The following is a 26,635-nucleotide window of genomic DNA, read 5'->3' as shown; positions in this document are numbered from 1 at the left end:
TTTTTAAAACAAGTAAGCATTTTATCTAAACACTTTGAATGATATTATGAATGATTTTTTTCCCACTGAAGTTATTATCCTGATATTATTTCCGATATTATTTAGAAAAATGCAATTTGTTCATTAGCTGACTTTATACTCACTCTATGTAGTGTAAATACTTTTTTTCCCCAAAACCTCTTTACTGTAAAAGTTATTGCGATATTTTGTTACTGTTATAGAAGAAAAGGGTTTCCTCTGTGCAGGAAAATGTCAGATATAATCAAATGCTCTTTTTTTGTATTGTGGGTCTAGAGTCTAGCAGATCAAATCACAAATATTACAATACAGTATGTTATGCGTCCCTTTTTGAGTTTCATCCTTTAGATTAAATCCATGGCCATGCTGGCCATGCTGAATTGCTGGGTGAAATGTAATTTTGCATTTCATCAAGACTCCGTTCAAAACATCCCACCCAGCCTTTATGGAATTTACTGCCAGCACTGATTAAAAACGCTGAACTCATTCTTAGTCTTTAGTGAAACATGCTTTTCATCTACTGTTTGTCTGTGTGTGTTTTCTAATATCCGCACTGATTTTAGCTGTCCTCCTTGTTTCTTCTCACTTGTGGGGAAGCAAGTGGTTTCATGTTCTCTTTCAAAGGAACATGATTTGAATCATGATTTGTGTTCCTATGAATCTCTTCAGAGAGAAAGGATATTCCTGGGGGAGACTTGCTGAAAATAATTCTCTAGTGAAATCTTTCCATTATGGGTAAAGTAAGAGGTGATGTTTGAAATGTTTCTGTGTTGAAATTAAGGCTACTAATTTAAAAAAATCAATGTTAATGTTAATGTCATCATTCTTTAATTATTTCTATCCCTTGGTCCATATGTAAATTCCATAATAAGAAAGCAAAAAACAACTCCCAATACAGTTCAAACTTTATTATATTATTTGTTTACCAAGGTTCAATTTATTAGTTTAAAAATACTGTAAAACATTAAATTTGTAAACTATTACAATTTAAAATGACTTTTCTGTTTTGATAAATTTTCAAATGTTATTTATTCCTGTGAAGGCAAAGGGGAATATTTTTTTTCAGTCTTCAGTTTGACACGATCCTTCGCAGTATACGTCAGGGGCGCAGATGGGATTTTTTAACTGGGGGAGACCAAGCTGTCCAGCAGTCAACATTTTTTCAGTCCAGCAAAATCACCAGCTCAGTCATAGACGGATTTTCGTAAATTAATTCAAAAAAGCAAACTTTCTTATATTCTAGATTCATTGCACACAAACTGTAATTTAAACGACTTACAGCTTAAGAAAATAAAAAATGTAGTATCTTAAGAATGTGAATATTCTATTTTGAGCTTGATTAGTACGATTAATTTTGAGTATAAATACAGGGTACCTCCTGGGATAGTTTAGAACATGCAACCACAATTATGGGAAAGACTACTGACTTGACATTTGTCCAAGAGACAATCATCAACACCCTCCGCAAGGAGTGTCAGCCACAGAAGGTCATTGCTGAAAGGGTTGGCTGTTCACAGAGTGCTGTATCAAAATATATTCATAGAAAGTTTTCTGGAAGTAAAAGGTGTGGTAGGAAAAGGTGCACAAGCAACATGGATGACCACAGCCTTGGGAAGATTATCAGGAAAAGCCTATTCAAGAACTTGGGAGAGTGTCACAAGGAGAGGACTGAAGCCGGAGTCAGTGCATCAAGAGTCACCACACTCAGATGTCTTCAGGAAAAAAGCTAAAGCTGTCACATTCCTAGAACCAAGCCACTCCTGAACTAGAGAATAACATCTGAAGCATTTCACCTGGGGTGAGGAGTAAAAGAACTGGGCCCGGTTCCCCGATAACGTTCACTCTTAGTGCGCGAAAAAGACATCGAAAGATATATCTTACCAAAGTTGTTGATGTTTCTAAGTGTGTTCCCCGAAGTGTCCCTTAGGAAGCTTCTTAGCACGCTGCCTCTTACGTCCGACGTTACAAGAGTGCTGTCCAAAGTCAGGGTGCTGAATTAGTTGGCATCGATTGCTCATGAATCGATTTTCCACTTCACATGAAGGTGCATTACAGCGTTAAGAAAGACAACACGTTCTATGCAAATGACACATTCCTCAAATTATTACAGTAACATTTATTTTAACATAGTTTAAGTTATCAGTAGAATATAGACTATAAATTAAATTATCAAATGGTCAGTAATATGTTCACACGATAGGCTATGTTGTGAAGGTTAGACGAACCGGGTATCTCTCGCTAATCATCCACCCTTCCTTATCCCGTTGTGCCGCTTTTTGACATGGGTTTAACGACTTATGAAAATTATATAATACACTTTTATATTAATGGTAAGGTACTTTACAATCAGAATTGATTGGCAAGCAGCTGCAGTTACTTCTGTTTAATGCGGTATTGATTGCAATTGGTTTATGTTTTTAATAAAAAACAACCTATCTACAATGAACAGAGAGAGAGAGAATTAGATACAAAATATGCTGGGGAAGCAACGTAAACAAGGGCACCAAGCTTCTCGTCAGGGAACTTGAAGTTTTGCTGGACCTTGCCACCAAGTCGAAGATCACACTCCAATGGTCCACTATAACCTGCATGTTTATGGTCGCGTATCCCTTTCGCGATATTTCCTCCCGATCAATCACTGATGGATTGGCGATAGGGATGAGTGTGCCATCCACCGGCATGGCGCAGAAGGGCGTTGGTGACTGTGTGGACACACCTCCACACCGAGGTCTTGATTAGGCCATAGCCCTCTCCCACGACCTCGATGAATCTCTCTGTAGCAAAAAAAATAAATAAATAATAATAATTTAAAAAAAACGTAGCGCTGGGCTTCAGGGCTTAAAGCAGAATTCCGCCGCGCAGGTCTGGGAAGGTCCAGCTGCTCCACAATGAGTTGTCTTGGGAGGGGATTTTTTTTAATATAGCCACGTCAGGCAAAATGTCAAAAGGGCTTAAGTTTTGCCGAATAAAAAAACTCACATGGACTAAACGGCTCCGAGTCCGGCTCCGTCTTTGATTCAATACAAGGACATGTTGGATCGCTGCCATAGTTGCTCGCTTACTGGACACCACCATGCTTACCCATTTAAAGATCTTCAGTAACACCTCAGCAGTGCCACAGACTGATTGCCTTCATGCCACGCCGCACTGAAGCCCAGGTTGAGTATTGAGTGCATAATTAAACCTACTTTGGATTTTGATTTTTCTTTTTCTTTCAAAGTTTCCTACTTTTAATTTTTCTAAGCTGGAAGTCACCATCAGAATTAAAACAAAAAACTCTTGAAATATTTCAGTCTGTGTGCAATGAATCTAGAATATAAGAAAGTTTGCTTTTTTAATTAAATTACAAAAAATAAAGAACTTTTCCATGACATTCAAATTTTTGAGATGCACCCGTATAAGATCACTATGGTTACCGCTACAGGCACAATTGAGGCAGCTACCAGCTCCTCGTAGGACCCCGGGGTCAGGAGTCATAGCACACACACACACACACAGAGAACATAAATGTCAGTGGCAGCACCATCGTCGTGTGTTTGACAACAGAACAGCGTGTAGTGAGAAGGTGGGTACAAAGTAATGGTTAGATTATTCTTGTGCTTCAGCCTGCATCTGCCCTGACCCGATTCTTTAGCACCAAAACAAACACACCCATACTCCAACAGGACCTGCTACAGTGGCCGAGAGAGATAAACGTGCTGCAAATGACAAAAATCCCTGCAAATTATGAAAACATCTTCATCAGTTTGACAACACGTGCTGCAAATACTCACAATAGAAACAAATAAAGAAATGTAATATTTAAGGGAATCGTAAAGTGACAAACATGGCTGGGACATTATTCATCAATGTTTGCTCTGAAAAGATCTTTGTTTATTTTAACAATCCTGGTCATAGATTCCTTAGCTTTTTTTTATGGATATTATTAGCCTAAATAAGCTGACTAAATACACAATTACTTTAACTGTGAAAGGTTATGTAAGCTGGCTAACTTACTTTTACAACTTACCTTACAAAAACTAAACATAGCCTATGGTTTTACTATTGAAATGAATGAATTAATAAATACATTTATTATATAAAAAAAAGCAAACAAAAAAATTGTTACTGTTATCATTAACAAATTAACCATGGATTTACTACTCTAACCATAGTTTAACCATGGTATTTGTACAAATATGGTTATACAAATGGTAATCAATACTCAAAAATAAAAAAACCTTGTTTAAATTTTCTTTTTGTTGGAGTAATTTTGTTTGTGTTGAGTATTTACAGAGCGTTTCTGCATTTGTTTGTGTTGTGAGTATTTGCAGCATGTGTGCTGTCAAACTGATGAAGATGTTTTCTTAATTTGCTGGTGCTTTTTCTATTTGAACGCGTTTTGTGAAGTTGCAGCGCGTTGAGCTCTCTCGGCCACCATGCCTTGCCCCTATTTTGAGATCTTCACCCCACAAGTACGTGCGCAACCATGGCAACGACGATCGCGGAAACAAGCGAAGATGACACACAAGCATATTCAAACAAAAGCCAACATGGATAAGTTGTGTGAAACAACGCAAAATCAACGTTACTCACCTTTTAAAAAAGAAAAAAGGAAACCTCAGCGTCCGATTCGAGCCCTTCCCAATCCTTGAGTTTCTCTCCACCGCTGGAAAGCTGCCCCGATATTTACGTGGCTCCTGCCTCTTGCCTGATTGTAAACCCTCGTTTTTATCTGCCATCTCTCTCAATCTGTAGTCGATCTGCTAATTTGCTAATTTTGAATAAAAGCATCTGCTAAATGACTAAATGTAAATGTAATGTAATATGCGTCCTGTGCACTCAAATTGAGCGCTCTCTTCTCGCTATCAGGACAAGACACGCCCCCTTACCGCTGATTGGCTACAAGTGTGTTTTGGGACTCGGTCAGACACTGCAGTCAAAAGTGTGTTTTCAAAAATCGTTTAGTACACATTTAGAGTGTGCAGCCGAGTGACAGACAGTCATTTAACATTTTATAACTTTACCTTGTGAAAACACATTTTAAGGCTTTGTTTATATAAATATAAAATTTTTCCTGTGAACTTGCCAAACTGCGTATTACATGTTCTTTTCAAGTCTTTGATAGACATTGATGTTTAAAATCTGCACCATTTTGAGAGAAGGTGATGTTTGCCACATTACTTAATTATTTTTTTCCGGCACCTGTCAGCAGTTTTCTTGTTTTTTTTTCAGTCTATCTTTCACTCCTCTGCTTTCCAGCCATCTTGCTTAGTGACCTCCAACTAATCATGGCTTCTTTATTAGATGAACATTCTTTCTTCTATCTCTCTCCCGCCCCCCCCCCCCCCCTGCTTTACTTGAAGTTTGTCAGTAGTTAGTGCAGTACTGGGAGTAGCCTTATGCAATGAAATGCAATTATGTTTATATTTAGCCGTTTCTTGTCTCTGCTGGCTTTTCATAGTTTATTGGCTTGATGACTATTTTATAAGCATGACCCCTGTAGGCAGGTTATGCTCCTTGTTGTCATGGACACTGACAGTACTCTGGTGATATTGAAGAAGGAATAGTAATAACTCCAGAAGGCGCTGAGGTTAAAGAAGAGAACATACTCCCACCCATTTACTGTCACACTGCAGAGAGCAAGTTACACAAAACTTTCATTTTCAAACTTTCTAACTCTGCGTTTTGCCCTCCGGCAGCATATGGAGAAATATTCTGCTTGTTATGTATGAGACACAAGGCCATGTGTTTTAATGGTTTAAGGCAATTTATTAGCTTTTCTGTGTGAGTGGTTTGGATTATACTAAAAAAAATAATGTTTTTTTATGAAATGTTGCAGCACACTTCACTTTATTTCAGTGAGACACAAGCTGAGCCAAGAACTGCAATTAAGACAGAGTGGCACATTCATGAAACACAGACAGAACGGATTTCTGTAAATTGTACATAAAACCATCCTAACGGAAATGGTTCGTTCAGTGGGAGAATTTACATGAGAATAGATTCATGAACGTTTTACACAAATTCATTATGCTCATGTTTCATGAATAAATCCCAATGAGTTTGTTGGTAGGATGCGTATTGAAAGGAACAACCGTAATTATGGTAGTGAATCACTATTGTAAGATTTTGATGGAATAATTGGGCTTGAATGACAATATTTTTTTTTCTCATGTGATTCATCATTCCCTAATGGACAAAAATATTGTGGACTAGGTTCATCATTATTATTTTGTGAATAGCATCAATTATCAGTAATGATGGTAACTATTGAGAATGTCTTAATTTTTTGTTGTAATTAGAAAAACCTATGAAATAAATTGATCATAAAAAGTTGGTGGATTACATTTTTGATGGATTACTTGTGAGGCAGTGACAAAACTCCTTATTTCACATTATGACAGTTCAAAGGTTTGTGGTTCTTTTTAACTGTTTTTATCATTGTTAATAATAAGAAATTTTTCTTATGCACCTAATCTGTCACGTGTTGATTTCTGTTTAGTTCCTGTCTGTACTCATTTGGTTAATTTCCTGTTCTCATTAGTTAATCTTCATTAATTTAGATCACCTTTTCCTGTTTTTTAGTTATCCTCATCACCTGTCTGCCCCTCGTTATCTGCCTTATTTGAGTTTGAGCCCATTCTGTTCTCCCTTGTCCATGATTGATGTTATATTTGGATGGTTTATGTGTTTATTAAAAGACTCCTTTTTTTCCTACTCCTCCTTTTGTGTGCTTCCTAAAACCATGAACTGCCTGACACAAGCAAGGACCCAAAACTGAAAAATGAAGTTTCCTCCTCCAGCCTCCTATGGAACAAGTTTTGTGTCACGACCCAGGCCTCTGTGGCTCTCTCCAATAGCCACTGGAGGGTACCTTCTCATGAGTTTTGATTCCGTTTTGGACTCCATTACCCATATTCCCTGTAATTCAGACTAATCACCACCAGGTGGTCCCAATCTAACTCCCCATATAAGCTGGTCCCAGACTCTCACTCAACGCGAAGTCTTGTTTAGCCCGTCTAGTATTTTTACTAGTGTGTTTACTTCTGATTGTTTACCTGTGCATTATCTTGGACTGCCCCTCTTCTATTGATTCTCTGCTGCCTGCCCTTCTGACCCTCTGCTTTGATTCTGACCTGTTACTTGACTGCCCCGATCCAAGCCTGGTAACCGACCTCGAATAAGATTATCGGTGATATCCTTGACGCTGTTGTTAAAACTCTGCATGGTTGTACTACATATTCTAATAAACATTGCAAATGGATCCGAATGCCCCTGACTCAACATTACAGCATGCATAGTTCTTAGTTCATAGTTCTAGGATCCGCCATGGCCTCCCGAATCTCCTGATCCGCCATGGCAACCGGAACTACCTGCTCCACCCTGGAAGCTCTCCTTGTCTACGCCCTGTTCCTGTCCTGCACCAGCCTCCAGGGCGCACACCCTCACTCCCCAATGTTACTGTTATGGTAGGTGTGCTTCCTAAAACCACAAACCGTCAGACAAAATCATCATATTAGAATGATTTCTGAAGAACGTGACATTAGACTGAAGTAATGGCCGCTGAAAATTTGGCTTTGCCACCACAGAAAATTACATTTTAAAATGTATTAAAATAGTGTAATTTTCTAATAATATTTCACATTAGTAATGTATCAACGGTATCTGTGATCAAAGAAATGCAGAATTGTTGGGAATAAGACACTTCTTTCAACAACATACTTCTTCACAAAAGAACACTTTTCAAAAGCACAAAAGAAGTTCTAGTATTTTGTATATACTGTAAAGTCTTGCTGATTGCTAATTTAAACAATTTGGGTTCTTTGACAAACAGGAAGAGCATAGAAATTACCTGTGAAAGTGATAATAAAAAATGCACAATGTTCATGGTTTTTTTTTAACTTTTAAACATGTTTTTTTTTGTCTTTTAAACACATTAAAGTAGTCAGATATCTCAAAATTGACATCGAAATGACACTCAAGTCCCTGGTGAAAATCCCAGTCTGTCTTATCAGTGAATTTTTGCTTGTCTTACACAATTAACATTACTCGCATATTGTATGGAAACGGAAGGCTCAAAATCAATTAACTCGTGTTCTGATTAGAGAATACTCAAGTACATCAAATTAGATATGTCAAGGATATCAGCTCTTTATTCTGAACACAAACAAAACAATCAGATTTACTTCAGAATTAAATGCATTTATTTTAATATATGAATTTGACAAACGCAAGTTCTAATTATAGCTTATTAAATGTATCTTCTTTTCTCAAGCTCAGTTAAAACTTTGAGTGTGTTTCTTTGTGCTGTCAAGTTGTCTTTCAATATGAGCCAAACTGAAATACACAAACACTTATGTGAAAACATGAACTTGCTTCCAATTCCTTTAAAATGCTCTTTTATTCTTGGCACTAGGTTTGTGTTTTCAAATAACTATATGTAGAGAGGCACATCCTCCAGTGTGCTTAGCTAGATATATGCTACCTGGAATTTATTAGCATTGAAAGCGTTTTCCAACCGAAATGTCCAAACTCTCATTCCCGCTACTCCTAGTACCCAATTTCTTCAGGAGTGCAGAGTACGTTTACATGAGGGGTGGAGATGGTTGTTCGATGGTGGTTTGAGAGAGTGAAAAGAAGAAAATGTCTCTCTTCCTTAATAGGGGAATTTATTAGTGTGAATCTCCGGGTCTCCTTTAAAGGCCCTCTGAAATTGAAGTGTCAGCTCTGAAGTCGAGCACATCAAATGCCCCTCGCAGCAAAACGTCTGCATATTACATGAACAACTGTGCATCGCTGTGTGTGTGTGTGTGTGTGTGTGTGTATTTTGTGGAATTGTCAGCTCTGAAGTCAAGTTCATCAAATGTTCCTCCTTGCTGAGTGACTTCACATCTGTCTGAGCAGAGCAGACACAGAGCTCCAAAGGTTAATTACATTCCACCTTTACTACACATGTGTGTGTGTGTGTGTTCCTCACATTCTGAGGTGCCTATACTGAAAATGTAGATAAAAAAAACTAAAAGAAAACACAACATCTGTACTGTCTGTCATTTTATCTATCCATCTGTTTATCTATCTAGCTTATCTACTCTTCTGTCTTTTTTTCATTTGTCTGCTGTCTTCTATTCATCCATCCACAAGGGTGTCAATCGGTCTCTCTATCAGTTTATCTGTCCATCTGTTTAATTGTCAGTCTGTCATTTGTCTTTGTTCATTTATCCATTTGTCTGTCTGTCAACCATTCTGTCTCTTTCTAGTTATCTTTTAATTTGTCTTTTACTTTGAAATTGTTTATCTGTCTGTATGTCTTTAGCTATAATTCTTTGTGTCTGTCTATCCATCCATCTGTTCATGCATGTGTGTATGTCTGTCTGTCCATCTATCTATATATCTAGTAATTTGTTTGTTAGGTTGTCCATCCATCTATCCATTCATTTATTCATCTGTCTGTCTATTTATGAATGTATCTACATAACTCTTAATGTGTATTCATCTGTGAGCTTGTGCGGATGAAAGTGATGTTAGCGATGACTCACACGGGGATGTTGAAAATATTATTTGGTTTCACCAAAAAACTGTACAATGAAAAAAATGTTTCATTCATCCATTAAAAAAAAAAAAAAAAAATAGGGTAATGCCAATGAAAAAAGAAAAAGAAAAAAAAGAATGCCCTAAGGGCAAGTTATTCATTTTTCATTGGCTCAAGTTAAAAAATATAGATGTGAATCATTACCCTACATTTATTTAATTGGATGAATTAAACTTTTTTCAGTGCATATTAATTATTTATAAATGCTTTATTTTGTTTAAGCTATTTCATCCTTAATAGACAATCAGTGAAAACAGCCTAATTTGTGAGAGTCAAATCATCACATCAGCCAAAGATCTGACATCACAGATCAGTTACAGTTCAGTTACATACTGCTAAGTTGCTGAAATAGTGACTGATATATCTGTTTACCCAGCATTACACTGGAGGATGCTTTTGTTTTCCTGTCAAGGTCAAGGGTAATTCTCTTAAGGATCGCTCTGTGCCGTGGCCTTTGCATATAATGGAGAACTAGATCATAATTTGTGTCCAGTAGGAGATAGAGTGAGAGCGATCGAGGACGAAGGAGTGACCTTCAGTCCAGGCCCCTGTGGTCTGTCTGAAAGTGTGCCAGCAATAATCAGAGACTATTTTTGACTCTCTATCATTTAGATAAAATGGGTCACTGTGAGCCGGCCAGGCCCAGGAAGAACACACACACGCCGTGGCTAATCTCTTAAATCAAACTCGCCCTGTGTGGGTTCTTCACTAATGTATTATGCACTAGAGCTGGTTCAACTATACGCTCTTAATATTTTGCTGACATCAACTTACAAAGGCAGGATGGATGGATGGATGGATGAATGGGCCAGCAAAAGGTTATTCCTCAAGCAGCTCAGATAATCGTGATAGACCTCGATCTTGTCCCCATGAGAAGAATCTTACTATGTTCTCCTCTCTTCTTTAGTCCTTGGTTGACTTCATCTTAGTCCTGTCCCCCCATTGTACCTGTAAATCACACGCTATTGTGGTTGTGGTTTGAGGAGATTGTGCTTTAATAATGAATGAAAATAAAAGCTGTTTCTTAATGTTTTATGAATGATGTTCTCCCCAGGCACTGCTTAATGAGATGTGCTCTAAAACAAGTGTGTGCTCGCTTTGAAAGCCACACATTTTCCCACCTTGTGATAAAAGTAACTTCCTTTTTACTTTGGCTTGTCCAATTTATCGCAGCACTAATTGACGTTCAGTCGCCAGTTTAGACCTCTTCTCTTCTCTTCTCTTCTCTTCTCTTCTCTTCTCTTCTCTTCTCTTCTCTTCTCTTCTCTTCTCTTCTCTTCTCTTCTCTTCTCTTCTCTTCTCTTCTCTTCCATTTAGCATGCTGTATTTATGAGCACAGTGGCACAAAAGCGTGAATGGTTGCTGCCACGTCTGGTTTATGCAGATAAACAGTGTGTCGCTGGGCTCACACTAAAGTCCCATATTTATTCAGCTTTTTTCCTGCTCCCCTCCCGATGCACAAAATCGGGGTGTGAAATATGTGGGCCAGCATGTGCTGTCTGCTCCATGAACCTTAGAAAACCTGTGTGGACCACTCCAGCTGAGAGAATGTTATTATTCTGCTGTCCAAAGCATCCACAGAATATTGCTTTTCTTATAAAATTGCCAATGGTGGCTTTGCATGAGGGTGATCTTTTGCACAACACAGAGAATATTATTTAGAGTCAGTGGCCGAAAAGCTATAAAATATCTATGATATTCACTTATTTAAAACAATTATAATAATAGTAATAATCTAATCACTGACCCCAAACATTTGAGAAGCATTGTGAATCTTTTCTTTAGTAAATCTCTGACATCACACCCACATCATCATGGTCTTATTAAAAAAAAAAAAAGAAGAGGCTTTTAGAGACCCCTGTCTCTCTTTTTCACTTGATGTGTGGAAAACCTGTCTGTTTGCTCCTCTTTATTGCCACCTTTCTCTTTTCTTTCCTCCACACTCTTTGTGAGGAAACGGGAGCGTTTACGAGGTCCCGCTATTGAGTGTGTACTCATAAAACCCAGGGTTTTGTTTTAGCCGGCCTGCCCTCTAGGCTTTGATTTTGCAAAGCAGAAGCTGTTCTGATGTGAACTCACACTGGAAAAATGGCTATTGTTCTTTATACGGTGCTTGGCACTGCCAAGAGGAACATTTTTATTTCTCTGAAGCTGCTCTTTCATAGCTTAAGAGACTAAATTGCATTTTTAGGTACGTTTCATTTAAGTATCTGTCTGTATTATCTCAGATATACCTTAGCAGGAATAAAAATGAACACAAATGAGACAATTGTAGAGATACAGGTATAGTATTGAGCTATAAAGTTAATGTGGGTGCTCAAGCTCAGGTTATTTGCCTTTCAATGAATGTAACCACTTGTGCAGAAATAGGCCAACTAAATCTAGTACTTCACTCTTAAAGAACCATTTTTTCCTCTTCATTTTTTCTTTAAAAGATTTATTAAAAACATTTTAATAATCTAAAGAACCTTTTTCCATGATCAAGTATCTTTGTCATATTTTAGTCAAAACCTTCAGACATGAAGACAGTTTCAACCGATTATTAGCCTTATATATATATATAGCCTATATATATATAGCCTTATCTTCTGAATGCACACACTAAATGATTCGACCAGACTGCGAGACCACACACTTGCTGATTGTAGGAATGATTTCACAGTGACGCGAGATCTCATATAGACTCGCGAAATCAAATATGACTAGAGAAGAAAAACAAATAAACACAATCAACGGTGAATTTGTAACTACCACATAAGATATAAGTCATAAATTCTTCCCAAATCGTCCTTCCCTGACATTTTCATCTCCTTTCTATTTTGTTGACGACAATGAGAGTATTTTTTGGTTTTAATTCTTGTCATTAAAAACTGTTTTTTTTTATTAATTTAGTTATCATCCTGTTTATGTCTGTGGGAAAATGTAGTTGACGAAAATCATGGCGAAAATAATTTATCAACAAAATTAACATTGCTGCTAATTAAATATTGGGGGCCCTCAGTGGCTATGATTTAAGAAAGGAGATTTTGGTGCGATTATAGATAATTAGATGTTTTCCAAAGGACAAATATATATATTTATTCTGTTTAGAAAAAAATATATTTTATATAATATATATATATATATATATATATATATATATATATATATATATATATATATATATATATATATATATAACTATATATATAATATATATAACTTTTGTGCATATAATATATATAACTTTTGTGCATATAATTACTGCTATCTTACAGAGACAAATAATTATTTAATAATAGACACAGTTGGTTAACCATTTGACTGTTTGCTTTTTAATCTGTCTTTAGCTGTACCTTTGGTCAAGACTCTTTTCCCCTAAAGATGCAGCTGTGGGTTTTGGGAGCTCTCTACCTGTCAGAAGACGACATTTTGTAACTGACCTTAGGTCTTGGGGATCTGATTGGCTCTCTTGTGGCTGGAAGGGTGATAACCTTCAACAGTTTCATACCATTCACATACTTTGCATGGCATTAGTGTAATACTGAATTAGTAACACTTGTATGTGAGCTAAGGTTTGAGTGGTATTCATAAGCAGATATTTTTCTGGTCCTTGGTTGTGTTTCTCTCCCTTTTCGTTTTTGTCTCTCATTCTGCCATCCCTTTGAAATGTTCCATTATCTGTACCCCCTACCTGCCCTTCCTGACTTTTACACTTTCTGTCTTAAAGGCAAAATCCCAAGACAATAACAGACACATAAATAAATTAGACTTTTCTCCAGCAGTGCTGCTGGACCATCTTCATCACACAGCTTGAAAATGCTTGTGTGTTTGTGTGTGCGTTCATCAGTCAGAGACCCATATTGCAGTGTTTTGAGAAAAAAAAAATGTTTCTCTTTCTTTTTCATCCTTTGTCTTTTTTTTTCTACTCGCTAAGTCCTGCTCTTTGGAATCTTTCCTGTAGAGTTCCAAATCCGCTCCATTACAGCTGACTTTAATTTCCAACCACACTCAAAGAGCTTGATTAGCCGGTTCAGGTGTATTTGATTAGAGTTGGAGCTAATCTCTGCAGGAAATGGGACTGAGCTCCCCTTCTCTAATGCTGCCTTCAAGGAACGTCAGAATGATTATATATTTACGAGATGAGAACACATGAATGTCACAGCGCTGTTGTAATTACCGGTAGGAAACTCTGGATTTGCTTTGAACCGGGACTTTCGAAGTTAGGGCCATGTCAGCTCCCTGTGGAGGCAAAAAAAAAATAATAATAATAATTTGCCACTTTCAAGTTGAATCAAAATATATCAAAGTGTCATAGGTGAAACTATGAGCACTTTGGCCCTGTCGACGTTCTACTTTTGTAAGTTCATTTATCCAAATTACACAGTAAATATAGAACTTTTATTCAATTTTTTTTTCTTCTGAAAGTCATACTTATTTTCATCACACCTCAAATTATATATTGTTTGTATTTCTGTCTTGCTAAAACTAATTAGTTAGCATTTTATATCCTTAATATACACAAACATTATTTACTGCTAGTGTTGGGCGATAATTCAATAATAACAATTATTGCAATATAATTTTCCTCAATAAAACGATATGAATAGTTCGATATAATGTTTATGCGTCAAACGCGGAACGAAACAGTGGGACTCATTAAAGCAGATGGGTTTATGTCAGTCACGTGAGCAGTAAACAGTGCTGAGCGTTCCAGTGTGAAGCGCTTGAATTGAATTCAGTGTGATTTAAAGTAGTATAAAGTCAAACAGGAGAAACGCTGTGTGCAACGAGACAGTCAGAAGTCTTTACAGTCTGAATTTTATTAAAGGAGTAGGCTAACTTTAATGGTATATAATTGTAGTATGAATTTGTGATTAAGCTATAGCATGTGTGCATTTAAACTGAATGTTTTTAGAATACTGTTTTTCATACAAATAGGCAGTGCTTAATTTATAAATTGCGAGGTCCCGGAACAAAGCGGGGTAACGGATCCGGCATGTGATTACAGGAGGAAGAGGTAACGGAACACTCGCGCAATCACATTGCTGGAAATCAAGTGATTTTAAGAGCGTGCACCAGTTGCATTTAGTCTGTAAGGTCTTCAATAACATGGAAATGCCATGCGATTTTAAAACAACAATTTCCAGGACTAAAAACGTAAAAAAAAAAAAAGTTGTGGAATTTTATTTTTCAAATCTCTGTGTAATAGTTATATTTAATCAGGTCCTAAATTTCTGGGTGTAGCTATATCGCATGGTTTTAATAATTCTCGCAGCTTTCAAGTTTATTATGAGGGAAATTCCAGCATTTATTTAACATAGATTTGAATAATAAAATAAATCAACACACTATTAGATTAAATCAGTCATTCGAACCCAGTCTTCGAATCCATGAACTCTCTCGGAGTTCGCTTCTCTAGCGCATCTTGTCTGCACTAAAGCAACCTGCACGCGCTGCAATACAAGACTCACATTTCGATCGGGACAGCTGACAAGACTGTCACTTGACTAATCAGGTAATTGTTGCATTGTCACAAAAATGTATAATATGAACACCTTTTAAGTATTTTAAGTCATTTGGTACTCGCGCGCTCCACAGGCTGTATTATATGTCCTCACAATCACATCCAAAGCTCGAACGTATAAAGCTGCCTCGCGAGTATAATATACGTGTTATTTTTCATAGTTTTTTTTTTGTTTAAGCATCCAAATACAAACAATATGATTTCTGATGGGTTTTGACAAATAAAACAGTTTCATGGCACACTCTACTAAAATACAGAGGGGAAAAGGAAGAAAAGGCAGAAAAATCAATAATTAAACAACACCGCTTGTGTTGTATCAGACACGTGCAAATAACATTAGGCTATATAAAAACAAGCTCAAATGGAGTTAACAAGGTCTTTGGCCGGCGAATGAGGAGATCTGTGTTTTGTCTGCATCTGAGGCAAGTGCAGCGCATTAAATGCCATCATCACCTTTTACAGGTTAGGGTATAACGTTTTATTGTTGCTATGGGCGCTTAGTTTTTTCTTGTTGTTTAATACGCTTAGCCAAAATCTATAAACAATTAAGCAATTATGCACAGCAGGATATGTAATACGTACAAAAGTATTTTGGCAAGATGGCAAAAAACCTACTTCTCCAGTCTTCAAGCACACACAAAACAATAGCCTTAACAGACATAGTGTTCAAACAGTTATTTGTTTACCCTTGCTTTGCGGATAAGCAGAGATCTGTTTCCTCCAGCTGTGCGCGCTAGTCAATCTGAGTGAAGGCGCGTGAAGTGACGAGGTTTCGCGAGAGCTTGAGGATCCAATGGCATTAAGAAGTTTTACAAGCTCCTTTAAATACTTATCATTGGTTGAATATTTCTAAATCCCTGTGATTTAATAACGAATTATAATAGAGATATTAATTTCGGATAATTTTCACGGCACATATCTGGCTATTCTGTGTCTGCCATACGGAAACGCCGCCCCTGGAGGAGGGGGATCCGCCAAAATGAGGTGCCGGATCCGGATCCGGCTTGTTCCGGCACAATTTAAGCCCTGCAAATAGGCTACCTAAAAACCATATAGTTATATTTTTACCATGGTATTGAGGTGCTACAGTATATCCGTGGTTTTTACTATGTTTATCATGATTTAAATATATGTTACTATGGGAATCCAATGCTTAATTAAATTAAAATTAAATTAAAAATCCTTGGTCAGAATAAATTTAACCATATAAAACTGAGATGATCACTTCCATTTGGAATCTGCCCGCGAACCGTACGGTACACAATACGCGTACCGTTACACCCCTAACTGTTACAGCATGGGGCGCGGCTTCCAGGAGGAGGGGCAATATCTGTCATGTGTCGGTTTCTATTTAGTTCCTGTATATCCTTATTTGGTTAATTTCATGTTCTCATGAATTAATCTTCACACATTAGTTTCCGCCTGTGTTGAATTATCTGGTTTGCTCCTTAGTTGCTTGCCTTTTATAAGCCTTCAGTTTCTGTCATTTCTTTGTCTCTAATGTTATTTGAATGGTTTACATGTGTTTACGTTTATTAAAAGATTCCCTGATCTCCACTCCACTCATTGTGTGCATTACTAAAACCACATACTGACTGACAATATGGTCTTAAGCTATGGTCATTTAAGGTCAAGCTAATGACTTACACTGTGTAGTTTGCCCTTTTGCAAATGAATGTATTATTTTTTTAGATACCATTCATAACTCATATGATGTGTAAAATTGAAGCAAGTTTCCCACCTTTGTCAGGAAGAGGAATGGTAGAAAGAAATATAAAATGAATGCATTCAATTATGCTACAACCACATCATCATTATAACTCGTAATCCAAACTTGTAAGTATGAACCATCCAGGAGGACTTGAAAACATAAAAAAATGCTGAATCCCAATTTGTTTACAATCCATCCTAAATTGTAGGCAAGATTAGGATTAGTGCATTCAAATTACATTGCAAATAGTAAATCAAAGGTGCTCAGATGGTATATTACTTTCTGTGGATTTTCTAAATGGGCATCTGTGGATTTGTTTTGAGTTGATATTACCTTTAATTCTTTGCAGCCCTTATGTAAGAAAATTGTCTGGTAATGTTTTTCTGATGCAACATCAAGACACAAATTGTTGTCATGTTTCAGTACTGTTGTACTGGTTTGTATTCATATAGAATGCAGTTTAGGAGATAAGTGTGTGAACTGTACTGTATGTGTGAAATGTCGACATTGACAACACTCTCATATGTGAAGCTAAAGCACTTTTTGTAAGTAAGTTTGCATAATAGTGTCTGCTAAATACCTTAAATGTAGAGATACTTCACTTTTAAAAGTGTTCTTTACCCTTAACTCCCTGATTCTACACAAAGAAAAACTCACATCAAAACCTTATGTATATAGTCAGTATACATTATGTAATCTGATGCGCTTTAGTAGTGCAGTATGAAAGATTCATTTTTCTTCAGAGAACTGCATTATGAAAGACTCAAGATATTTGCTGTCACACACATTTTGATGTGGTTTTTGTGTAAACATAAAACGTTCAGAGGTTGAAAAAAAAGTAGCGATGTCAAGTTTGGTAACTTGAATGTATAAAGAGCTGCACAAGTTATATTTTCTCAGCATGTCGTACAGATTGTCGGATGTGTAGTCAGACAGAGAAATCTTTCGTTCTTGACTTTATTCTCCATAACCACTGATATCTCTAGTACACAGTGTCTATGAAGGTACAATGTCTAGTGGACAGATCTGTCGGGTGTGCTGTATTTAAGATCCATGTGTTTTGTTGATGTGAGCACAGTAATTGTATGTGAAGGTGGTAATTGCATTTCAATGAGCAATTAAGGTGGTTTAAAAAAAATCCCCAAATAGGTCACTCAATTTTGGTTTTCTATCTTAAAACAGGCCAATCCCTGTTTCTCTGGGACGAATTGGCTAAACCGTTACACCACTTTTGCATGCAATATTTCAGAGGTGTCTTATTCACTAACCACACACAATCAAATTAAACCAGACTTTAAATGCTAAAATATATATGGTTAATTAGCATTTTTATTGCATTTTAGTCAAATCATGGTCAAATGATTGTGACTTTTTACTTTTGGTTCAGTCTGGTCCAGGAGACTGCATTGCACTGTGGGATATAGTTGTTTCTTACAGTTTGCTCTGTTGTGCCCTGCTCATTTTGCCAAATGTTGTAGGTCATGTTGGTTTTCTTTGCACAGAAATAGTAGGAGTCATATGCTAGTATGCTATTCCAAATATATTCTTTCTGATAGATGTAGTACATAACGTGTGGCTTTTTATAGTTGTCACTGCTTTCAGCTGATATGACAGCATAAGATGTCAATAATCAAGGGCATGCATGTGCGTACTGTATGAACATACTGTGACTGTCGCAACAGGATGCCCACCAGTTAGTCATGTGACCATTTCTCTTTTTTTTTCTTACTCAAGAATACAATTTATGTAAAAACATAACTGTCAAACAGTATGACTTGAAACTACTGAAATAGTTTTATAGATGATTTTGAATATTTCTAGTTTTACTCTAATTATGTTTCAGTTTTGACTTGGATTATTATTGCTCATAATTTAAAGTAGCTAAAAATACAAAATCGAATTTATTCCCATGTTGGCAAAGCCAGAGGTGGGTAGAGTACTTAAAAACTGTACTCAAGTAAAAGTACTTATAGAAATATTTACTCAAGTAAAAGTAAAAGTACTAGTCTGTATAGTTACTTGAGTAAGAGTAAAAAAGTATCGGATAAAAAATCTACTCAAGTAGTTAGTTACTAGTTACTTTGGGTCATATATACTGAGCCTATTTTTATTTAGATATATAGATAAAATGTAATGTATGTGTGTGTGTATAAATATATATATTACATCAGCCTTTACTCAAGTCTTCAATGTCACATAAAACTTCAGAAATCATTCCAATATGTTGATTTACTATCAATGATGTTCTTTTTATCATAATCCTAAACAAAATGTCACAGGTTCCAAAAAAATATTAAGCATCAATACTGTTTCCAGCACTGGTAATAAATCAATATATTAGAATTATATTTTGAAGGATCATAACTCTGAAAACTGGAGTAACAGCTGATGAAAATTCGGATTTGCATCATGAAATAAATTATATTTTAAAGTATGTATTACAGCAGGGGTTTTCAACCTGTGGGGCCCGCCCCCCTAGGGGGGCGCCAACACCTGTTAAGGGGGGCGCGAGAAACTGTGAATTCAGAGGCTTAAGTGAAACGTGAATTTAAGATAGCAAATCTTTAGTCATCCACTAGAGGGGGCAATCTGATTAGTCCCGCAGCTAATCATGCGGGGCGACCTCAGTCTCTGTGACGTTGCCATGGTGATATATTAGTTGGCTACAGAGCAGAGGAGCAGAGTTGACGCGATCGAGTTCAAGCTAAATATTAAAACAAAACAAAAATGGACCGGTGGCTTAAACGTAATAATTCCAGTGATAAAACGGGTGAACCGTCAGGCAAAAAAGAAGAAGAGTGTCCGACTGAACCCGTACAACTTCCGCAAATTGATGTCGAACCCTCCACGTCAACGGGGCTTTCCACGCAGAGAGGATTAATAGCAAAAACCAAAGGCCTGGGTGCATCAAAACGACGAAAGTATGACGAACAGTACATAAAATACGGATTCACGTGCATCACACTTAATCACGAACCACGTCCACAGTGTGTTGTATGTTCTGAAGTGCTTGCAAATGACAGTTTGAAACCTGTGAAACTAATACGTCACTTACAAACCAAACACCCGACGTTAAAAGATAAACCGGTTGACTTTTTTCGCCGTAAAGAATCAGGATTAAAAAAATCAAAAACAAACTATGACTAGCCAAACCACTGTGGCAGTCAAAGCGCTTACAGCATCATATGAGGTGGCGTATTTAGTTGCCAAGGACAAAAAGCCTCATACAATTGCAGAGAGCCTCATTCGTCCAGCAGCAATGGCCATCTGTAGAAATATGTTTGGAGATAAGTTTGCCAGTGACGTTGAACAAATTCCACTATCAGACAACACTATGAGCCGCCGTATTACTGAAATGGCAATCGACATCAAATGTCAACTAATTGAGAGAATACGGGACGGAATTTTTTTTTCATTGCAATTAGACGAGTCGACAGACATCTCAAACTCCTCGCAACTACTTGTATTTGTTCCCTACCGTCATGAGAGAAAATTGCTTGAAGATCTGTTATTTTGCTCAGCAATGGAAAAAACATGCACCGGAAGAGATATTTTTGAAAAACTCAATGGTAAATTGGATGAACTTGGTCTTTGTTGGGACAACTGTGTCGGTGTGTGCACAGACGGAGCGGGAGCCATGCTAGGGAAAAATAAAGGGCTCGCTGCTTTGGTTCGTGAAGTAGCTCCGCATGTGCGTTTCACCCACTGTATGATCCACAGGGAGGTCCTTGCAGCAAAAACTCTTCCTGACGAATTGAACGCAGTGCTTAAAACAGCAACACAAATTGTCAATTTCATCAAGACTCGCCCCATAAAAACAAGACTGTTTGGCCTATTATGCAAAGAAATGGGGTCAGAATATGAATCGTTACTTTTGCACACGGAGGTACGGTGGCTCTCCAGAGGTAAAGTATTGCAGAGGATATTTGCATTGCGTGACGAACTAAGACTTTTTCTGCTCGATTGTGAATCTTCCTTTGCAAATTTTTTTACTGACCCAATGTGGCTCACAGATCTTGCATACCTGTCTGACATTTTTGATAGACTCAATACCCTTAATTCATCTCTTCAGGGCCCGAATTCAAACCTACTAACAATGTCCAATAAAATTGTGGGGTTTGTGAGGAAATTGGAGCGATGGAGAGGGCAGGTTGATGGGGGTAATGTAGACATGTTCCCAACCTTGGATGAATTTCTCACGGAAAATGAGCTTAATTGGGATGATACAAAAAAGAAATAACTCTCCATCTACAAGCCCTGTCTGCACATTTCAATAAGTATTTTCCTGAGCAGCATAGTTGGAACCAGTGCGACTGGGTTCGTAACCCCTTCATCGAATGCGCAGTGAGTCTGTCATCAAATCAGCAGGATGCCCTTCTGGACCTTTCAAGTGACCGAACTTTGAAGACACTGTTTGACTCGAACACACTGCCGGAATTCTGGCTGTCAGTGGAGACAGAGTACTCTGAACTTGCGAGACTTGCAATTGATATACTTTTGCCTTTTGCCTCAACTTGGCTCTGCGAAGCAACATTTTCTATATTAACTTACATCAAAAGCAAGTATCGCTCACGCTTATTGACAGTGGACGATGATTTGCGGATAGCCGTGTCGGGTATCAAACCACGGATTGGTATGTTGTGCTCTCAGAAACAGGCTCAGCCATCACATTAGGTAAGCTAGATATGTACTGTTTCAATATAACTATTTTTATGCACGCTATATGCAGCACATAATACAGGTGACGAGTGGAAAAAGTTTTATTGTGAGATTATTTTGTATGCTGTAGCAAGGCTACGGTGAATGCGCTGTTGGCGCGACTTTTGTTTGTTGATTTGAGTTTTGTAAATAAAACGTGCGAGTCCCAGTCACGCCGACCCTGTCTTCCTTCCCAACACTGAACCTCTTCACAACACTGAACCATTTTTCAAAAATAAGTTTGTTCTTAATGAAAATTTTGAAAATTGCAAAGTGGAAATGGCACCCGTTTCGTAGAATGACTCTTGTATAGCAATGATGTTCGTTTGCACGCACTTTGGGAGGGTGGGGGGCGCGAATGTAATTAGACAAACTTGGGGGGGCGCATATCCTAAAAGGTTGAAAACCCCTGTATTACAGTATATGTATAAATAACCTCTGACACAGAGAAGAGAGAAAACTCCTCACATGACCGTTAAGTTACAGAACATCTGTCTGTTTACTTAAGTAACAGACATAGGTGTCATGCCATAACATATTTTTAATACGACTGACTTTATATTAAATTTGAATTTAACATTGAAAGTCAATGTGATATAAAAACAGCTACTAATCTTTCATTGTTCATAAAGAGAGCAAATAACATTTACATTATCAAAAATCATTTTCACTGACAGTCTAGAGTTCAATCACTCTCAAAAACTCCCATTAAAATCACTGAAACTGTTAACACTGTGAAATCAATATCTTATCTACAGATTCGTACACACATCTGCACTTTGTTGTTTCTGACGAGAGAATTTGCCACAAAGACGTATTCAGTCAGTGAGCGAGTGAATGAAGAACCGGAATTTCAGCGATGACTCATCTGAACACCTCTGATTGGCCATTGCATTCATAAGCTCAACAGAATCGTGTGTGATTGGTTATAATGTGCAGCGCTGTAAAAACGCGTCTATCTCTGGCTCAGCGCCAGCCAGCAAACGCAGATCTGAATTTAGCAGCTGATGATATGACTCACTGAACATTCTCACGCCGGTGTGATTGTATAAATATTAATAAAATATTAATCGGCTATTTTTTGTCTTTTGGAAGCTGCATTCAAATTGGTTCCCTTCTGTTATAAGTCACACGTACAACAAACTAATGTCACAGGTATGTGTACTGTAATCGAATGTAGCCCAAGTTATTACCTGTTAAACGGTAGACAGCACACGCGGTGTTCATCTAATAAAGATCTTCATCGCTAGCAAATAGCCTTTGCAGATTTGCTTTCAATTCAATGCAGTTCCATTGCCACGTTTTCAACGCTGCTGATGTTAAACGTTACAACTCTGATTGAACCGCTTCAGACGCTCAGCGCATGTGACAGGGAACTGAATGAATCATTCAAACTGATTCATGAACCAATTCACTCGTTTGCCAACTGGTTTGGTCAAGCCTTTGAACAGAGTTGACTCAAAAGAATGAATAATTCGCGAATGAGCATCGCTCATTGCCCAGAGAAAAGTAGACAACGCATTTGGAATAAACTGAAGCATTTATAACATTTATTGCATTAAGATAAAGTAACAAGAGGAGCGTCGCCCACAGTAACGAAGTAAAAGTACATATTTTTTCCAAACAATTTACTCAAGTAAGAGTAAAAGTACCCATCTTTAAATATACTCAAAAAAGTATTAGTTACCCAAAAAAATTACTCAAGTAAATGTAACTCGTTACTACCCACCTCTGGGCAAAGCTGAATTTTCATCAGCCATTACTCCAGTCTTAAGTGTCACATGATCCTTCAGAAATCATTGTAATATGCTGATTTGTAGGTCAAGAAACATTTTTTACAACTTTTTTTTTTTTTTTTTTTACATTCTAATGTGCATTTTTCCACTAACAAAAATTATATTGATACTAGAAAATATGGACTATTGCAAAAGAACTGAAGTGTTGTCATACTACTGTAAAAAACAAATGTTGATAAATTAGTGCCACCGCTGATGTGTGTGTATGTGTGTGTGGTCTAGAATCTGTCCCAATGTGTCGCAGGCGGGTGTTTGCAACACCGGGAGATGTAAATTTGGCTAGTAACTGGGCACAGGGCTGGCAGAAGGAGATGAAAGCAAAGGGTGGATGGAAAGATGCGAGAGAGAGGCAGTTCTGTGCCTGTGGGCATGATGAAACATAAATGGTCTGAGGCAGAGGGAGGGATTTAAGGGTCGTCAGGCAGGACTGCCTGGGCCAGGAGAGATAGTCCGGGTCCAGTGCTCTGGAGGGAGATTGATGGAAAGGCCTTCTGTCGTCCATTTCATCCCTTGTTTTTTTTCTCATCTTCTCATCAAACAGCCCCAAAGGGCATCAGCATTGAGCTTCAGCTGTGTGAAGGTCAGGCATATTACAAGGGTCCAAGACACATCTGTGCTGGAGATGCATGCATGCTAGTATATTATTTGGTGCCCCCCTTCCCCGGCACACACACAACTGTACGGAGGTACACATTCACTCAGCCCACAGCCTAAAGCAGGGCAGCTCAAATCTGTCTGTCAAAACAAAGCTGTCCAGCATCATCCTCTCTAAGGTCATTCTTCTATGCTTGTGCGTTTCCCCTGAGATAGAGCGGGTTTTAACATCACCAAGCTAAAGCCAGAAACCCTGATGCCAAGGTTCATATCATTGACGCATCATTAATAATTCATCCATCTAACTGCAGGCATGTCGCTCACACTTCCTGTCGGCATCATCTGCTATGAGCAGTATGTAGCAAAATATTTGTGACAGCATTTAATACATCAAGAGTGGAATGATTTTTGCGTTCTTATGCATCCATCTTTTTCGTTTACGCCCTCCCCCTCTCTCTTACACCCAGTGGATTAATTTAACGAGCTGTCGCATGCTGGTTCTTTGAGGTCCTCGTTAAGGCTGTCATGTAGAATCTCTTCTTGACTGTTGGCTGCCATGACTAATTGACTTATTCCGCAGGCCTAAGCGATGTTGAAAGCGCTCATATTTCATCTTGTCCATTCTTTATTCGTTTTTTTGGGAGGTGGGTGAAGTGTCAGTTAGCGATCTGAGCTGATAAGAGTGAGCAATGGCCCTTGGGAACCCTGTGGCCGGTAGGTAAGGGCATCAGGATGTCTGTGACATCACATCTTGTGAGCTTGGATGCCATTGCTGTGGATATCTGCATCCTGTCTCACATTGCAGTGTTCTATCTCTGAGATCTTTAAACTTTTCAACAATTACAGTTATTTTCATTGTTCTTTCATATTTGCTATTGTGTTAATTAATATTAATGAGTTCAACTTAATGTTTTGCTAAAGCATTCATAGTTGGTGTTGATTAAGATTTGACAGCTGAGTTTTGAATCTTGTTTATTAAATAATGTTGTTATCAATTGTTAAAGATTTCCTGGGTTTCCATCTTGATTGCCAAGGAACACATGCCAGCTTGGATATCACTGTAATTCACATTGGATAAAAACATTTGCCAAATGAATTAATGTCATTTTAGAATCACACGTTTTTTTTTTCTGCTATCATTTCAACTCTGTCTGTTCCTCGCACCCTGACATTGGTTATGTTTAAGCAGCGTTATTGACTGCTGAGTTCTTTGATTTAGTTCTTGTGTTCTGGGCTTGAGCTGCCGAGTTCCTGTCTTGTCCTTCTTACCTCGTAGCAAGGGAACAAAAAGATCCTCTCAGCAAGGCCCAATCAGCATCAAACTCAATTTTCCTGGGCAAGCTGAGACAGGGCTGACCCTGCCAAGACAGAAGAGAAAGACGAAAAGAGAGAGAGCGAGAGTCCTTTCTTTCTCGGCCACCCCCAAGGGCTGCTTTCTATTTGCTGAAAGGCGATGAATGGGAAGTCTAATGTGCCACATGTATATGCACACACATCACCTTTCTTGTGCATGGCAGAGTCCTGAGTCGCTGCACTATTAGACCACTGTTGGGGTCTTGAACATAAAATCTGACAATAAGAGAGAAATATGACAGTCGGGATTGTGCAAAAATCAATAAGCGAGACCTCTATGAGCTCTGTTTTCTGAGCTTGGGGCAGAGATCATTTTCTCTCATATCCTCACTATTATATATGTATAAAGAGATCATTGTTGAGTTAGAAAACCTACAATCTCCTCGTGTTTTAGATCACTGTATAGCGCAGTACAAAAAAAAAATAATCCATCCGACTTCTGCTTTTGTTCTATCTGTTGCTCCTTTGGCATCTTGGATAAAAAAATAGCAGCATAATACCTTCTCAGACATATCACAGTTTATGGCCTTTCAACAAGTAAACTGTGCAGTGATTATCCAACCATGACCAACCATGAGCTCCTTTTATTGTTTTTATTTTTATTTTATTATATTAGTAAGTTTTGGAACTGGTCTTGGAGAGACAGAGAGACAATGTTTTTGGTTGAAAATAATGAGTGGATGAATAAATGTTTAATATTTAATCTTTTGTTTAGTCTTGTAAAATATTAGTAATTTAAAGCATCTCATTGTAATGCAGATCTCAAAATGAATATATTTATCATACTGTATGTTATAACTTTGTGATGATACTATTTTTTTGTGTGTATGTGTGTGTTTGTGTGTTTTAATTTATTTGGACAAAATATCATTAGTTTATTATCAGCAATACCAGCTTAACTAAATTTCAGTATCAGAAACCATTCATTTATACATTCATACATACATATTTTTCGCCAGTTGCATTAAGTAGTCTGTATTTATAATTAATTGTGATTTCTGCTATGTTTGGTTTTTGTGTTACTCTAGTAATATATAAAGGATATAGACATAGTCGCAAAAGTGCATTTTAGCAAATCAAAGGACTTTGTATCTTTATAGTAGATTGTCTTGGAGACATAAGGGAAATTAAACCCCTATTTTGTATTTCTCAAGTGGATGCTAGTGAATCTTATATAAGATATTCCTACAATGAACACCAAGAGAGAAGGTCAAAGAAAGTCAAGTGGAGAGGTTCTGATTGGAGAGTTGCAGGAAAAATGAACTTCCTACCTCTCGCCACCTCATTTATCTATTTTATCTGCCCACCAGACTCCATCCATCCACCGTTTTTATCCTTAGGCCTAATCCGTCTCTCCCTAGATTACCAGAACATTGGGGTGTTAGGAT

The 26,635-nt window shown here is 37.6% G+C and overlaps 1 protein-coding gene across 2 annotated transcripts in view; it reads left to right on the top strand.

Annotated features, from left to right (window-relative positions):
- LOC132117096 (netrin receptor UNC5D-like) overlaps window positions 1-26,635 on the top strand; it is a 222,486-nt gene that overhangs the window by 37,816 nt on the left and 158,035 nt on the right. The window contains exon 1 of one of the 2 annotated variants that reach the window (XM_059526156.1): window positions 13,650-13,750. The exons of the other annotated variant lie outside the window; for it this stretch is intronic. Coding sequence (XP_059382139.1) covers window positions 13,711-13,750 — 40 coding nt within the window. The 5' untranslated portion in view covers window positions 13,650-13,710. Of the gene's footprint in view, window positions 1-13,649; window positions 13,751-26,635 lie in introns of those variants that run through there. 2 annotated transcript variants of the gene reach the window in all.

This window comes from Carassius carassius, chromosome 36 (assembly GCF_963082965.1).
Source record: "Carassius carassius chromosome 36, fCarCar2.1, whole genome shotgun sequence".
In the NCBI taxonomy this organism is placed as follows: Eukaryota; Metazoa; Chordata; class Actinopteri; order Cypriniformes; family Cyprinidae; genus Carassius; species Carassius carassius.
This window is presented reverse-complemented; position numbering and strand designations above follow the sequence as displayed.